The sequence below is a fragment of the Schistocerca gregaria genome, chromosome 2 (assembly GCF_023897955.1).
Source record: "Schistocerca gregaria isolate iqSchGreg1 chromosome 2, iqSchGreg1.2, whole genome shotgun sequence".
Taxonomy (NCBI): Eukaryota; Metazoa; Arthropoda; class Insecta; order Orthoptera; family Acrididae; genus Schistocerca; species Schistocerca gregaria.
In genome coordinates, this window is record NC_064921.1 from 394634649 (window position 1) to 394651829 (window position 17181).

Here is a 17181-nt window from a genome sequence, read left to right on the forward strand (position 1 = left end):
CTGACACTGAATGTATACGTTTCTGTCACGGAGCATTAACGGAAGTTTGATTTGTGTTCTTTCTTTTGTAAACGAACGGAGGGACGAGGAACGGACAGCTGCCCTTCTTTAACCCTCACTGGATAGGATGTTGCTACCAACAGTGTTCATTTGGCCTGCACATCAGAGAAAAACCAAAGAAAGGGTTTATAGAAATTTCCAAGTTAACTAACAGGACACATACACTGTCTACACCTTTATGTGGAAGCTTTACTTTACAGCTATCGCATATTTCCTGAAATGCTTCCTACCTCCTTTTCACGTTTACTAGTTCGTATTTGACGGAGACGAGGGAATCTCTATTATATTGAGTGAATTCAGAGAGATTTACTTTATTGACCGAAGTCTTGCACAACTGAAGTTGATGATAATGATGATGATTGGTTTGCGGAGCGCTCAACTGCGCGGTCATTAGCACACGTACAAAGTCCCAACGTTTACACAGCCGAATTTTTTACGCATTCCAATCTAGTCACTATCACGAATGATAATGATGAGAATCATGAGGACAACACAAACAGCCAATCCCCGGGCAGAGAAAATCCCCAACCCGACTAGGAATTGAACCTGGGACCCCGTGATGCAGAGGCAACAGCAGAAGTTGCTATAGACTACCGTGGTTTCGGTGTCTTAGCCCCATCGTTAGTTGTATCTAAAATCCGTAGTAAAACAACAGTTGTACCATACTCCATTACGCAATTAACAAATTTTAAAAGAAATGGAAGATTGATGTTTAGCGTTTGGTAAGTGTCGGACTCGAATGTAGGTGTTTTCTTGTGGTTCGTCACGTTAGATTATAAGCCGATTTGCGCTTTCTGCAGCGCAGGGGCCGTTATTTAGTGCATTCCCTGTGGCAATTTTGGGACAAGAGGAATTTTTCCAGGCCGCGATTGAAAGTTGGAGTTCTTCCGCCGCCACAATTTGGGATGTTATTTGACGATCCACCTACGGTAGACATTTGCCTATTAGTTGTTAAGGTATGGAAATAGTCCTAATATTGATAGGTAGGCTACTGTTCAATCATTTTATCTTTTGTCAGTTTCTAAATGTCAATCGTTATTTTTCTAAAAAAAATTCTTATTAGCTTAATGGACGAGGCTATAAGTGTTGTTTTACTTCAGATTTTAGATATATTTCAAATGTTCAAATGTGTGTGATATCTTATGGGACTTAACTGCTAAGGTCATCAGTCCCTAAGCTTACACACTACTTAACCTAAATTATCCTAAGGACAAACACACGCAACAATGCCCGAGGGAGGAGGACTCGAACCTCCGCCGGGACTGCAGCGCCTTAGAGCGTTCGGTTAGGTATATTTCAAGGTGAGGCTAAGACCCTGAAACAATGGTAATGTATAGCGACTTCTGTCGTGCAAGAATTCGATCAGTGAAGTATACTAGGATGTACTTGTATTCTGGGATGTATTACTATAGTGGATGCACGGGTTTTGAACAGCCGTCTATCGTTCCCGGCCGTTCTCCCACGCATTCTCTAATTAAGTTGGTCCTTACCAAAAGCAACGTCAAGGCGGTTCGTCCAAAAATACATTTATCCAACTGATACGTAATAGAAATCAGTGTACATGATGATGTATACGTAATCATGGCGAATAAAAGATGGTATATTTTTGGAAACTGAGTACGGCTCCTACGATGTAGTTGTGCTTAAAAACAGTTTGATACCGATTTTTCTCTAGTAGAAAATATAGTGCTGTTGCAGTCTGATAACTTCCTGTTTCCAATACTGAGGTTGGACTATTGTCAAGACATACATCATTTACTGAATCAGAGCGAGACGGCGTTGGTCGTTCTGAGAATGGCGCAGAGGCGCCAGTAGTATTGTAAGGAATGCGTTTTTGATGAGCTCAAATTGAGGTTTGGCATCTGGAGTGGTGAAGTCAGCGCCTGTTCGGGAAACATGTCCAGTGTCGCCCATAGCGACGTTAACTGGGAGTGCCGGGGATTTATAGCTCCGCGGCTGTCACGAAGCCAGCGGTGTGCACGTGTCTCCTACTGGAGACTCTGAGAACGGGAAACAGTCGTTTTGTGAAATTGTTAGCTGTGGAGGTCAATAGACTATTTAAATAGGTTTCCATTGTTCCTCTACACGTCTGAAGGGTACTTGCCTAGGCAGCTGTCCTTAAGGAAACGTTTCTTTTCTTGTACTCGCTTCGTCAGTAAACATCGTAAGGTGCTTAACGTACCCCGTAGGATGACAGGCTGTAATCGAAAACTACTTAAGGCAGAGTATGCGAGAACCAAATTCCTGCAATCCGTCCTCTCCTTGAGATAACAAACGAAGCTTAGGGCTAAAAACTAAGAAAATAGTAAGGTCCTATGGTATTGTTTACTGGGAGTCTCTCGGACAGGTTCAGCTATCGAAGTGCGAATATTATGGTTGTCTGTACACATTACCAACTTTTCTTCACTTGGTGTCTGTGTTGTACCATCATTGCGAAATATTTGTTACTGCCTGAAGGCACGGGTACGATTTGCACAAAAAAGAATCGATTCATCGCATTATATGTTATTAGAACAGGTTTGTTATGTAAGTATATTTGACAGTAATCACTTCTAGGATATGAACAGGCTCTTTCGTGAGTGGTATCATCGCACTAGCCTAAGTTAGCGTTCATTTAAAGGAAGAAGCGCAACAAACTGAGCTCAGTCGAATCATAACGGATTTCCTGAAGAATAAAATCATGATTACAGACATCCGTAGTGGAGTGCACGTGTTTCCTGTTTAAAATATCTTAGGATAGAAAATGTACGCCGAAATTAGTGACCAGGAGACAATAAAAACTAGTTGGTATCAGGTGACAATAAATAATTTGGAGTAGAAGATGTGAACGCAATCTCTGGAGATACGATACGTCAATATTTGGAAATGAAATGAATAAAACATGCTCAATGGAAACAAGAAGCAGATGAAGATAAATAGCCCTTACAAATGAAACATAGAAAGACTTCCAGAGCTGTTGAATAGAATTCACTAGCTACATAACATCTATCACAAGTTTCGGATGAACAAAATAAAAACAAATGACCATAGCATATGAAGGAACTCGGCTATCTACAAACTGAGTGATGTAGCACAGTAATCGAGGCTCTGGACTCGCCTTTCTTAAGGGGGAAGTTCAAATACCCACCTGACGAACCCCATTTAGATCTCTTGAGCCGATTAATGTGAATTACGGGGTGATTCCCTTGAAATAGCACTATGGATATGATTCCTTATCACTAAGCAATTATCGACAGAACATTAACTCCTAACTTTTCCATGTTAATAACACATGAATACTACAACTTGAATAAGACTTCGACTGTATGAGGATTGTTGGAAATTCGAAACTGGAACAGGAATCAAGCAAACTGGTTTTATACAACCAAAATTACTCTCAGTAGCCGCAGAAGAAGTTTACACACTCTCATACTGCAAAACCTAAGGAACAGTATATTTAAATGGGACATATCTGGTCCATCTTCGTTTTCCTGGTGACACTGCGTTGTTTATCTATAATGCAGATGAACAATTAAAAACAGAACTTAACAGAGCAAGTTTTGACACTGCTTGAAAATCAGTTATGATACAGAATTCTGAACACATTGAAAAGAAAGTTGTACATAATAACAATGAAATGAGATAAACCTTTGAGGAGCTATTTTTTATTTTTGTTACCTGAAGAAAATGTCTGCAGGGACATTAAAGAAATAGAATGATGAAACTGACGTACACTGCTTTTTGTAATTTAAACACAATTGTAAAAACTGAGGTTTAGATGTATCTAAAAGAAAAGTTTTCAGTTACTTTGTGTTTACGATTTAAATTTCTTCAGTGAGACAGGAACGACTGATGTGAAGACCATTCGAAAACAGGGCTGCTCAGTGGAGAGTGCATGTTAGGAATTATTTGAGAGAGAGAAAATGAAATTAATGGATCAGGGAAAAAGCTTAGAGTGGGATATATAAATGTGAACATAATGAATAAATATGAAAAGTAGGTGGAAGGGACATAGAGTCTGGCGTAATGATGATCTAAGAATAAATCGAGCTCTTTGTTGTATCTCCGAACTACACCTCACCCTCTTGCTCTCACCCTATTGGATAGCCGATTGCCAACATTACTGATCACAGCTTTCCAACAGACCTTTACTCTCCTAATTGTATTTCCTGGTCCAATAATAAGAAACAAAACTTTGGGATTTACATTCTACAACAATGATAGGAATATAAGATGGGTTACCGTAAAAGAATTACTTATCGAGTCTACGTGCAAACGACGCTAAAGAACAGTGCCTGCACATGTTGCCTAACAGGCGGCACACACTTGCTGATTCACGGACGTGCGGGCCTAGTACAGACCAATTCATTGTATCAGGTTCCTTATGTCAGACGTGTCTACAGCAAAGATGTACGCACAAAATACGACGTTGTGCAGTGAACAATATCACACAGACTAGGCATTCTGCCTTAGGGAGACACAGTGGTGTTCTCGAACACCTTTTAGAGTTTCGTAACTCAATCTGTGAAAACAGATTGCCATGTCGCCGGCCTGCCTGCCAGTCTATCCAAATCAGTGGTTCCCAACAGGTGGTCCGCAGATCCCCAGGGGTCAGCGAGCTATGCCAGAGGGGTTCGCAAAATACAGTTAGAATAAAAAATATATTTCGTATGATAAGAGATTTTTTGTTTTGACGGCTTCCTGCATGAGCAGAGCTTTAGCGAACGCTAACTTCTGCGTCTAGCGTCTTACTGGAGCCAACTGACACTAGCACACTCTAGCGCAAAACTAAAATTAGATAGAGGCAAATAGTTCTGCTGATGCCGTTAGACTGCGCGCGCTGTCTCCTTGCAGGTGACAACTGACAGTGATCTCATTAGGAACTGAAAATTAAAACTAACTGTATACTGATGGAGTACTCTGCTGTAACTGTATTTTTTCAACTAAATAATACCTTCTATGAAATTAGTGTTTTCTTATTTTTCACACATGTCTACTCAATGCAATCTCAAGTGTAGTACACTTGAAAGACCAATACACTCAGTTTTCATTTTTGCCTTCATTTTCAGTTCATACTCAAGTTTTATTTTTTTAGGGAGTTTGTTATACTAAACACCCAGATTTGAAGACAAAGATTTTGAGCAATAATCACACATTTAACAATAACAATAATGGCTAAATTGAAAAAGCTTTAAGCTCAATATTTTTGCAATAAAGAATAAGTCAATGTTTTTTCTAAGTACCAAAAACAGAAAAAGTATAAAAAGTCTCTTAATTTGGCGTTTTTTAGGTACTTGATACTGTGATATGACAAGGTACCAATCATGCTCGATGAGAGGGTCCTCGAGAAAATATTGTTGGGAACCCCTGATCCAAATGAACCGTTTTTCTGGAACAAGTAGACGTATCAAGAAATGTGACGTTAGTATGCTACGGACTATAGTCACTTGGCAGTGCAAAAATTTTAAAGTTCTGAATGATTTCAGTCGAGAGATACGACCATTTATGTCACATATTTTGATACTCGAAAACTCACTTATCAAAACCTATAGGATATTTCCCGTTGACCTAATCAAGAAATTTCGAATGAAGCAACGTTTCACAGTACAAGTAAAGAATAAAATCTGAAAATTGTTCATTTGTAATTACATGACAAGGAAAAATATTTTTTGAGATTCTGTCTGTTTGCTTAGCTGTCTGTTAATACTCATTTTTCTCTTTAACACTTAGGCGTATCAAATTCAAATTTATGTGACATACTAAAGTCTATGGTCTTGAACATACTGGTGTATCAAATTCAAATTTATGTCACATACTAAGGTCTATACTCGTTTGGCGCAGCAAAAATTTTAAGCATCTACGTCAACGCTATCAAAACATTCGGCCATTTATGTCACATATTTTGAAACTTGCAACCCACGCCTCAAAACCTATAGGATTATTCTTGTTATCGTAGAAGCATAAATTTGGCAAGAAGCGTGGTTTTACGGTACAAGTAAAGTAAAAGAATCTGAAAATTGTTAGATGGTGTTTACATCACGTAAGATATATCTGTTCGCCATTAGAGTGTACATTGCATTCATGAATCGTCACAAGCATAACAGACGAACATACAGCATGAAAACATAAAATGTGAGTTGTAGTCATTTTTCAGTAAGTAAATAAAAATGTTTTTTTGAATGTTGTGTAACTAGGTAATTCCCTGCTCGCTTTTATTTGTATGTCCGGGCTAGTCTCTAGAAAGCTGGTGTAGATATTCTGGTATGATCTTGGATTGTGATACCGTTTTGATACGGTCTTGGAATTCCTGGCAATATGCATATCTGAATCACAAAGAAGTCGAGAACAATCTCCCACAAGCTTTAGTTGTAATTGTTGACGAGCCCCTTATTTCCTGCTTTCTGTGGGAAGCTGCCAGCGTCGGAGTGAGACCGGTCTTGGCCCTGGCCTGCTGCAGGTACTTCGCCATCAAGATGTGGTTCGCGGAGCGCGACAACTTCACGTACGGGTCGCGGCGCAACGACCTGCACGCGGTGGGCCACTACACGCAGATGGTGTGGGCGTCCACGCACAAGGTGGGCTGCGGCTTCACGCGCTGCGGCTCGCGCGCCCGCACCTACTACTCCTACGTCTGCAACTACTGCCCCATGTGAGTGCCGGCCGCGTCGCCGTACCTTCATCGTGTGTCTAACTGCTGTACAAGCACTTCATTAATACTGCTACTGTCTACGCTACTACTCAGAGCAGGTTTTCATCAACATACTGGTTATGTTTCATACTTCTAAAACACCGCAAGTGCTTCGAAAATACACATACACACTACATATATAGGCTCTTTCATGTAAGATATTTTTGTCCGTAATTTATAAAATAAGAAGTGAAAAGAATATTTATTTAATAAGGTAAGTATAAGAAACAGAATTACAAACATAGTCTATTTAATTTTATCCATATTTTGCAGCTTAAAACGTGACTGTATTCAAAACATTGGAGCTATGAATTAAACAACGCCTTCAGTCAAAAATTTTTCGTGTTATATTAACTACACGACGCATTTCGGACTCTGTGGGCCCATCGACAGGTGTAATTTCTTTTAATACATGTTCTATTTCCTCTCCTGAATGAGGTGAAATGCAATTCTTGTAACGAACAGTTTTAATATTAGGTTATGAATTTCCACTATTTTTCACATATTTTCCGCGTTCGACTTACGAAATTCATAACCTAACATTAAACCTTCTCGTGGCAGAAATAAAAGATGTATTAAGACAAATTACACCTGACGATGGACCCACAGGGTCCGAAATGCATCGTGTAGTTAATAAAACACGAAAACGTTGTGACTGAAAGCGTTGTTTAATTCATACCTCCAATAGTTTATTTAGTTATATTCCAGAGAGTTAGTGAAAAGAGTTATATATTTTTAAATGTAACGTTGTTTTTCTGTCTTGTAACTTTTGTATTTATACCAGTCATGTATAGTTCAAATTAAATTAAAGTTCTATCAGTTTCTTTATTTTGGGAGTTTCAGAGAAAAACACTTTAGCTGCTACAGCCTGTATGCACACAAAGGGTGGTGTATGATCTCGCCCTCTGTTTCAGTCGGTGTTATCCGTCACAAATTTGGTTCAAAGCAACCGGAAATTATTCAGTTAGGAAGGGGGTGGGAAGGAACTCACTTAGTACCCACTCCACGTGCCTGGTACCCACGCGAGGGCACGGTGTAGCATAAATATAGCTTGGTCATCGTCCATTTCATTTCGAATGGTTCACGCGGGGTAGCCGTTCGGTCTAGGGCGCCTAGCCACTGTTCGGGCGGCTCCTCCCGTCGGAGGTTCGAGTCCTCCCTCGGGCATAGATGTGTGTGTTGTCCTTAGCGAAAGTTATTTGAAGTTAGTTCAAGTAGTGTGTAAGCCTAGGGACCGATGACCTCAGCAGTTTGGTCCCATAGGAACTTAGCACCAACCAAACCCATTTCAAACGGGTGATGCAGAGTGTGTGGTTTACACTCAGCAATTCAGACGAACAAAGTAAATAAATATAGTCACTATATATTGCACAAACATTTCAACCCTGCCAATTTCAGTTCGTACTCCAACTCGTCACTATCGTTAGAATAATATTTTCACTGTTGTTAATGTTAGTCTTTAACACCCCACGAAAATTTACATGAAACATTGTAGGGGCCTTTAGGGTACTACTACTGTTACTCATCTTCCACAGGCTACTGTAAAGTCTAAACACTTAAGCTACTTTAAACACCTAAGCTACTTCCTTAATAACTCACTATTTTCATTCTTTACTCTGGCTTCCCGCTTATATTCTTTCTTCAGTCAATTTCCCTGCTTGTCTATCGTCTATGTTAATTCCACATTTTATATTTATTAATGTCCACCCCTGGTACTGACTGGTCAGCGTGACGGAATGTCATACCTAACGGCCCGGGTTCGATTCCCGGCTGGGTCGGAGATTTTCTCCTCTCGGGGACTGGGTGTTGTGTTGTCCTTATCATCATCATTTCATCCTCATCGACACGCAAGTCGCCGAAGTGGCGTCAACTCGAAAGACTCGCACCAGGTAAACGGTCTACCCGACGGGAGGCCCTAGCCACACGGTATTTCCATTGTTCATTAATATTCCATCTAACGTCGTTCTCCAAAATTCTACCTGCCTCTACTAGTCTCCAGAGATCCACCGATAACATGAAAGTGCAAGCATGATCGATTCCAGAACTTCGTAATGTCAGCAGCAGAATGTCCAAAGTATGTCCGCTTGCGAAGAACTTGGCCCCATTAGACAGGATACCCTTACTGTGCTGCAGTTTATTAACTAAATGACCAAAAATCACGAGATGGGTTGTCCCATCTGAAGATATGCCGTACATAAAGCCCGAATGTTGCAGCTATACATTATCTGATCCAAAATGCGGTGCCTTATCTACTTACACAAATGGCTTCACTTTTGTGTCTATCCGTATTGCGCCGTTTGTACTTACAAATGATTCAGTACATTTTCATTCCTCTTTTTCCACCCCTTGTTAGTAATGGAAGTCTACCACTCAACAAGTGCACAGGATTTATTGTTATGGTTTAGCAAATGGAAATAGCCTGCGAGCCACTGCACCCTAATCTGAAAAGTTCCGCAAAGTACCAAATGATAAGTTAAATGGTCAGCTTTTCCTGCGACTTTGGGGTACAGATTTTGTAGTGCTCCATAAGGTAAACAGCTCACAGCCTCCCTCAGTTCGCATGCCTGAGACGGAGGAATGTGTGCTAAATTTAGTGGACGCAAATGCTGTAACCACTGTGCTATGATTAGCAGCAGGGGAAGACTTGAGTCATCCTCATGTCTCGGCGCCATTCCATGAACTTTTACTACATCAGTATTGCCGTGAGGTCGTCCAGTCTCCAAGGCCCCAAGAGCGTCGTAGCTGATTGCAGTTCTGTCAGTGGTCTTTGCAAAAATGTAGTGCAAATTATAAGAAATGGTGTTCTAAATTTTCATAGTCATTTTATGCTGTCCGATGAAGATCCCCATGCCATTGCCCCGTTTCTGAATCGACATACGTACTACCACGGATATCAAACGGGGCTCATAATCAGTCATTGATTATTAATGTATTTCCTATCATGCTGGAGGATGTCAGCGAATACAGGAGTGTTCGATGGTGCATCACCGTATATTTACAGCAATGTGCGTGTGTATCTGACACTGAAATTTCAGGGCCAGTAGATTGCTTGAGAAGTTCCCAAGCCTGGCATTGTCATTCCACAGGGCTCAGTCCCCTAGGCTTCTTCTTATTGGTCCACTTTAAATACTTCGCCAACGCACTCAACGATGTTCAGACACTGCAACATAGAATCTTTAATCTATACTAACTCGTACAAAAGCAACCTGGTCAACTTCAGAGTGGGTGATTCCCTAAATGGGAAGGCAGAGGATTGCTTTGTCATCGACGGACGTCACGCTGGCCGTCTTTCACAAACAAATGCTTTGAATGGCCATAACGTTAAAGAAAGAAAACGGCATTTACTAAGGAAAGTGCGAGTATTCCGACTCACATTTATTGGGCTTATTTTTCTACTTTTAACATGTACATGCTGTAACTAAATGGTACAGGTTAACATTCACTACAATTGCCTCACACCTACGAGTAAATATATGACATGGGTCCGTATACTATTTGTTTTCACGTTAGAAATCATTTCCTAAAATTCTTCAGACTGTATCACCTGTGGGAAACAAAGAGGAACAGAGGACACCAGAATATTGCACGAAACTCTTATCACATGAACTGTTCACAATGGCCGTCGTTTACATCTATACGCTGGAGAAACCAGTCTCGAATGTGCTGGTGTATCTGAGTACTATCGCGTACAGTTTCACAGCCTTCCACAGTAAGGGCACAAAGGTTCAATGTATTGTATACTAAGCCTCGAGACACACCGCCTTTCTATAAGAGGCGATAAAAAAATTTCCCTTTAAGTTCGTTGCCGCAGCTTATATGCAACGTAGTGCGACTCCGATGCGGATATATAAGCATCGACATGCAGGGAAGAGATAGTGTAGCATCAATGTCTTTCCGATGTGTGTGCGGTAAATCGGAAACGTGAACTATGGCGAAGTTGTTACCAAGTCCGTCCAAACTGGGCCAACGTGCTGTTATTCTTTCCTTGGCTGAAGGTGACAGACACTGGCAAACATCCATCGTAGAATATATATGGGGCAGCGTGACTGTGTAAAACCAGGAAAACTGCGACAAAGGTTGCTGTTGCTTCATCATATCGCATGTCGCCATACCGCAAATGTACTAACGCGGAAGTTACGTCAACTCTAATAGAAGACACTCGAACAGCCGCCCTGTAGTCCTGATCTCCCCCCAAGTTATTTTCACGCCTTTGTCCCTTAAAAAAACCCTTGAAAGGTCGACGAGTCCTGTCGGAGGAACATGTTCAGTAGGCAATTACGGACTTCTTTAGCAAACGGGCGTCTTCATCCTTGTGCTTCGGTGGTATAGTTACCTCAGTGCTAATGCCGATATTGCCGGACAGGAATCCGATCCTGGACTGTACAGCCTTCGAACTAAAAGTTTTTGAGCATCTCTTGTAGTTCCAGCCCATAGTGCCTTTAGGACGAGAGAGCAATGGGACTACAGAATTGGTGCACCGCTTCGTATCCTCATGTCACGGCCTCCTATTTCAGAACAGAAACAGTGAAGTGAGTAGTTCTATCCCAAGTGTGCACTGTGAACATTTCACGCGACGAAGGGTTTTATGCGACTTTTGTAACATTGCTGGAACACTACTGATACCAGTGTAGAGCTGCTGCAGCTGTAGCTGTTCTGTCACAATGGCTATCTTTTGAAATATTTGAGAATTGAAAAGGACCATTTCATAGTTCTTACTCTTGCAATTGGAACGTGTTTTTTCTTGTAGCTGGTGTTTACTTTTTCATTCTACCTACTAGTTTGATGTTCGATGTATGGACTGAACAGTAGGAGTGAGACTGGATATCTGTATTATACTCCTTCTAATGTGATCTCTTCGTTCTTGATCCTTCATTTCTATTTTTTACTATTGGTTGATGTACGTATTCAGTATTGCCCGTTCTGTCTAGAACTTACTCCTAATTTTCTCGCAACTTCGGACATCTTGCGCCATTTTACATCGTCAAGCGCATTTTCTAGGTCGACAAATCCTATGAATGCGTCCTGATTTATATTAAGTCTTACTAGAACTACCAAGCGCAACGTGAGTGCATTAAGGATGGTATATTTATTTTAAATAACGAAAAAATAGTTATGAACTGCTGCGAATACAATCCAGATCACTTGTGTGGCTACCAATCGCGATGACGATTCCTGACGGTCATACTAAGAGGGACTGCATGCGGATACATGTCAATAATATTTCACATAGATATAAGGAAACGAGTGTCAATCACATATCCTGATTCTTCAATCAGTAACTTACTGCTCGCTTGAAAAGTACAGGAATAAAAAAATGTGCACTTTACCTAATGAGGAAAAGAAGTGTCACATGAGTGAAATATAAATAAGTGAAAACTGAGATTAGCTAGATGTAATAACTTGTATAAACATGGAATGGATTGCGCATATAGGCTCGGTCGTAGGTAAACCAACTGGGAAACATTGGTTCGTTGGTAGAATACTTGAAAATGCAATCAATCTACAAAGGAGACTGCTTATCAAGTAGTTTTGTGTCCCTTTTTAGAGTATTGCTGCCGTGTGTGGGGTCCATGCCAAGTAGCACTAACAGAGGATACTTAAGATATTTGAAGCAAGGCTCTCCCAACGGTCACAGATTTGAAACTTCCTGGCCGATTAAAACTGTGTGACGGACCGAGACTCTAACTCGGGAACATTTCGCAGAAGAGCTTCTGTGAGGTTTGGAAGGCAGGAGACGAGGTACATGAAGCTGTGAGGACGGGTTGTGAGTCGTGCTTGGGTAGCTCAGTCTTTGGAACACTTGCCCGCGAATGGCAAAGCTCCCGAGTTCGAGTCTCGGTCCGGCACACAGTTTTAATCTGCCAGGAAGTTTCCTACCAGCGCACACTCCGCTGCAGAGTGAAAATTTCATTCTGCTCACAGATTTGTTTGACTCGTGAGGGACCGACACGGTGATTTTGAAAAACCTGCACTAGAAATGCCAGTTGTCCCGCGAAAACTAACTTGCAAAGTGTCAAGAACCAGCGTTAGCAGAATGTAGAAAAATCTTCAGCCATTTACGTATCGCTTCCGTAGGATCGTGAAGACAAGATGAAACTAACTACAGTGTACACAACACATTTCAGTAGTTCTCTTCCCTCGTTCCATACGCCAGATAGATACCCTAACATGTGGTACAATGCTAAGTACGCTCTAACATGCACTTCACAAAGTAGCAAGAGTTTATGTGGAGGTGTTGATCAGGAAGGGAATAAGGAAGCTTTCGCCATTGTTGTACTTACAGTGTCAAATAAGATTAAAGCGACAGGAAATTTTGTGTCTACCTCAAAACGGAATTTTCACAAAAAATGTCAACACCTTCCTCGTGTAAAAATTACTCGGGTAAATTGCGTCTTGTTTTAGTTGCGCGCTGCACTCCATTTCCTTTCTACAGCGCTGATGAAGTCGGTTGAGACTACAATCTCTTCACAGTAGACTCCATCGCTCTTTGGCGGTAAAGTAATTAATTGCGTATCGATGTCGCTGTCGTCTCTCTGCAGCGTTGTGCAAGAGTTGCAAATAGAAGCGCGGAAAAAACAGCACGGCGCGATGACTGTACTTGAGAGGGGAACAAGGTTTGTTTGCAAAGTTATCAGCGAAGGAGAAGCTGTCATATCGATTCATCACAGGATGTTTTGCTGTCGTGTCAGAACATAAATAAATCGTTGGTGTTAATGAGTTCTGTGACGCCGAACCTGCAACAACGGCGCATTAGTGACACAGTGCCCTGCATTTGCGAGGTTTTCCATCAATTTAGAACTAACAGCAGTGTTGCAAGTTTCTCGTGCGACAGGGTCGCTAAAACAGCTGTCTGGTGCGATATCGGTCTGTTGTATCTTCTTGGCACAATATTACAACATATCTCGTTCTCACTATCTACCTCTACATCCACACACATTCTCTGCAAGACACCATATGGTGCATGCAGGGGTTGAGGGTGTGGGAGGAGTGGGGCGAGGAGGAGTGTAATCACTGCTAGTGTACTCCTTTAACTGTTCTGCTAGCAAATGGAGCGAGGGAAAAACGACTGTCTATAGTATACACTTCCCAGTCACATTAACGTGACCACCAATCAACAGCGCAGGTCACTGCAAGCAATGCAGTAAGAGAGTCAGTCAGGCTCTGGAAGGTTCTGACAGTCATGTAGAGTCTTTCTTCCTCCAGTGCTGCAGGCAGCTATGCTAGGTTTCTCGATTGGGGAACCATGGCGCGAACTGCCCGATCGAGTTGGTCCCACAGATTTTCGATTGGGTGTAAATCCGTGGAGTTTGGTAGCGGGGTAGTATGGTAAACTCATCCTGGTGTTCTTCGAAGCACACACATACATTGTGAGCTGTATTGTCGTGTCCTAACTCAGGATAGAGGGAAGACAGGAGGCTTGAGTTCTGTCTGCAGTGAGGAGCAATGCGGAAAAACAAATCCCCAGAGAAGACAGTTAGATGATTTGGATCAGCGCCAAACACTGTCACACGGCACCTATGAGAGACTCGGATTCTGAGACTCGACAGGATGCTTGCAGCAGGAGGCTCATGGAATTCAGGGGTCTGATTAACACTATTTGCTAGCGATCAGACTAACTACTGCACTGAGGGCTAATTCGGAAAATTAGGAAAAGCAAAGGAGGTAGCTGGTTGCACAACAGAAGTCAGTGTCTGAATCCACTGGGGTGGGCTGTAACAGAAATAGCGAACACCAGCAGCGTGTTAAGTAAAAACGTGATAGCAGCATGGCAAGTGAGAGATACAGACATGTCGGAGCTTACCGAGTCTGGCCACGAGCGACACGGAGTCAGCGGTCCTAAGATCTGACTGAGAATTCCCTCTGAATACAAAAACTCAGATTTTTAAAGAATCGTGGTGGCGCGGTGTTTCTCCCTTCCCATAGTCAACCCACCAATCCACCGGCAGTAAATAAGGTTTGGCCAAACTGGCGAATCGCTCTGCACCTCCAGGGCGTCTCTGGCCAACCACATTCAGATCCCTCCCTACTCAGAAGGTATGGATGCTTCTAGCCTTTACATTAACAAACTCTAAGTTTGCTATCAACATCGTCCACACATCACTGCCACCCCTATTATGGCCAGCAACAACAGTGTTGGCCCCGCCCTCTGTCGTCGCAATTCTCAGGAGCGGATAACAAGCTGGCTGCCTCTGCTAAGACGTGTCTTTTCGTGGCCATATTCTACTGTGGCGCCGTACAACAGCGTCTAAGAGGTAGATGGAGTTACTAGTTACTCCTCTGAAGTAACTTCTCCCCTGGTACAGCTGCCGAGAGCGTCTGCAATTTGCAGTGCTCGAGTGTTACTATTTAGCTCCAGTAACGTAAACGCTACCACTTTCGCCTGCTCTCTGCATTGTGTCTCTGATTTCGTATCTTGGAGTGCCCTTGACGGCTTCCAACAGCCTTAAGCGTAACAACATACAAGTCAAATGATTCAAATGGCTCTGAGCAGTATGAGGCTTAACTTATTAGGTCATCAGTCCCCTAGAACTTAAAACTACTTAAACATAACCAACCTAAGGACATCACACACATCCAAGCCCGAGGCAGGATTCGAACCTGCGACCGTTGCGGTCGCGCGGTTTCAGACTGTAGCGTCTAGAACCACTCGGCCACATCGGCGAACGTTGATCAATCAGCGACTATTACGGCAACGTCATGCGAACTCAGACAAGTCATTAAGTTGTCAATATATGACAGTGTGACATTTTGCATTGTCCTTCTGGTAGATACCATTGTGCCAAGTAAAAACAAACTATATGTTGGTGCGGACTTGGTCCCCAAGAATACATGCATACTTGTGATGATCCACTGTCACTTGCAGAATGACGTGATCACCCAGGGAATACTGTGAAAACATTCCCCAGACCATAATACTCCTTCATCTGGCCTGTTAGTTTGCATTCATGCATTTCACGCCGTACATGGCTACGGCCATCTGGCCGATGGAGGGTAAGACAGATTTCAGCTCATAAGGCCACCTGTCGCCACTCAGTGGACGTCTAGTTGCGTTACTGGTGTGCAATGTCCAGCCTTCGTCACCGATGAACAGCAGTCAGCGTGGGTGCATGAACCAGGCACCGCTGCAGAAGCCCATACGCAGCAATGTTCTCTCCACGGTAGTTGAGGATGCACTTTTGGGAGCCTCTTGGTTCACCTGGGCAGTCAGTTGTACGTCTATTCACCCATACACAATTCTGCCCGCCGCGGTGGTCTCGCGGTTAAGGCGCTCAGTCCCGAACCGCGCGACTGCTACGGTCGCAGGTTCGAATCCTGCCTCGGGCATGGATGTGTGTGATGTCCTTAGGTTAGTTAGGTTTGAGTAGTTCTAAGTTCTAGGGGACTGATGACCTAAGATGTTAAGTCCCATAGTGCTCAGAGCCATTTGAACCATTTGAACACAATTCTGTAGCCGCTTATATGTCTGTCATCTATGGCCCATGGTGTACTACAGTTGCCTCGGTGGTGGTTTTGGATAGCGCCATTTTTACATGTAAAGTATACGTTAACTACGGCGGCACGCAAACAGTTTACAAACTTAGCGATTTCGGAAATGCTTCCACTCTTGGCCGTATGCCATTGATCATGCGCTTTTGGATGTCACGTAAATCGCTCCGTTTCCACATTCCGACCACGACTGCATTGGTTTGCCCGTTGCCTCGATACGTTTTGTATACTCTCCACTGCTAGTGCTGCCACCTGCCGTCTGTGAGTGTTTATTGCACGTTGACAGTGAACGTAGGGGATGATCACATTAATGTGACTGCACCGTTTGTAGGCTTTCGTATGAGTTCTGATTTCTCTCTCCTTCGCACGCTTATGCGAGATGTCTTTGGTGGCTGTAGGGTCGCTTTGCAGTCCGTCACAAATCCTAGTTGTCTGAACTACCTCATTAGCGTTTCTTCGTTTCAGTGTTTCCCATCTGAGTTCGCATGATGTTGCCGTAATAGTCGCTGATTGATCAACGTTACATGTAACAAATCTTAGCCACAAACCTCTGAAATCCTTCAATGTCTTTCTTAAAATTACTCCCTGATATACTAAAGTGTCAGCGTGAATTCCTTTTATACACGCAGTTTATCCTCTTCTTTTGCCTTCCCGCGGTCCTGACATCAGTGTTCGATACTCCTCCCTTTTTGACAGCCTAGGCTGGGTGCACGGCGTTCGATACTGGAGGGGACTATAGAAACTTTCGTGTAATGGATACTTTAACATGATACTTTTAGCAAAATTGAAACCCCCACTGAGACTGGAAACCCATGTCATAACTCAATTTCTGTAATTTTCATAAGTGGACATGTCTACATTTAAAAGTTTTAATGTCGTACTTCGCTGGTTTTTTTGCTGACCTTTTTGCACATGTATTTCAAAATACTCGTACGACTGGTTCACAATAATTGTACAAGTTCCACATT

The 17181-nt window shown here is 42.5% G+C and overlaps 1 protein-coding gene across 1 annotated transcript in view; it reads left to right on the forward strand.

Moving 5' to 3' along the window:
- LOC126322126 (cysteine-rich secretory protein 2-like) overlaps positions 1-17181 on the forward strand; it is a 247661-nt gene that overhangs the window by 223485 nt on the left and 6995 nt on the right. The window contains exon 6 of the mRNA XM_049994259.1: positions 6497-6688. Coding sequence (XP_049850216.1) covers positions 6497-6688 — 192 coding nt within the window. The remainder of the gene's footprint in view (positions 1-6496; positions 6689-17181) is intronic.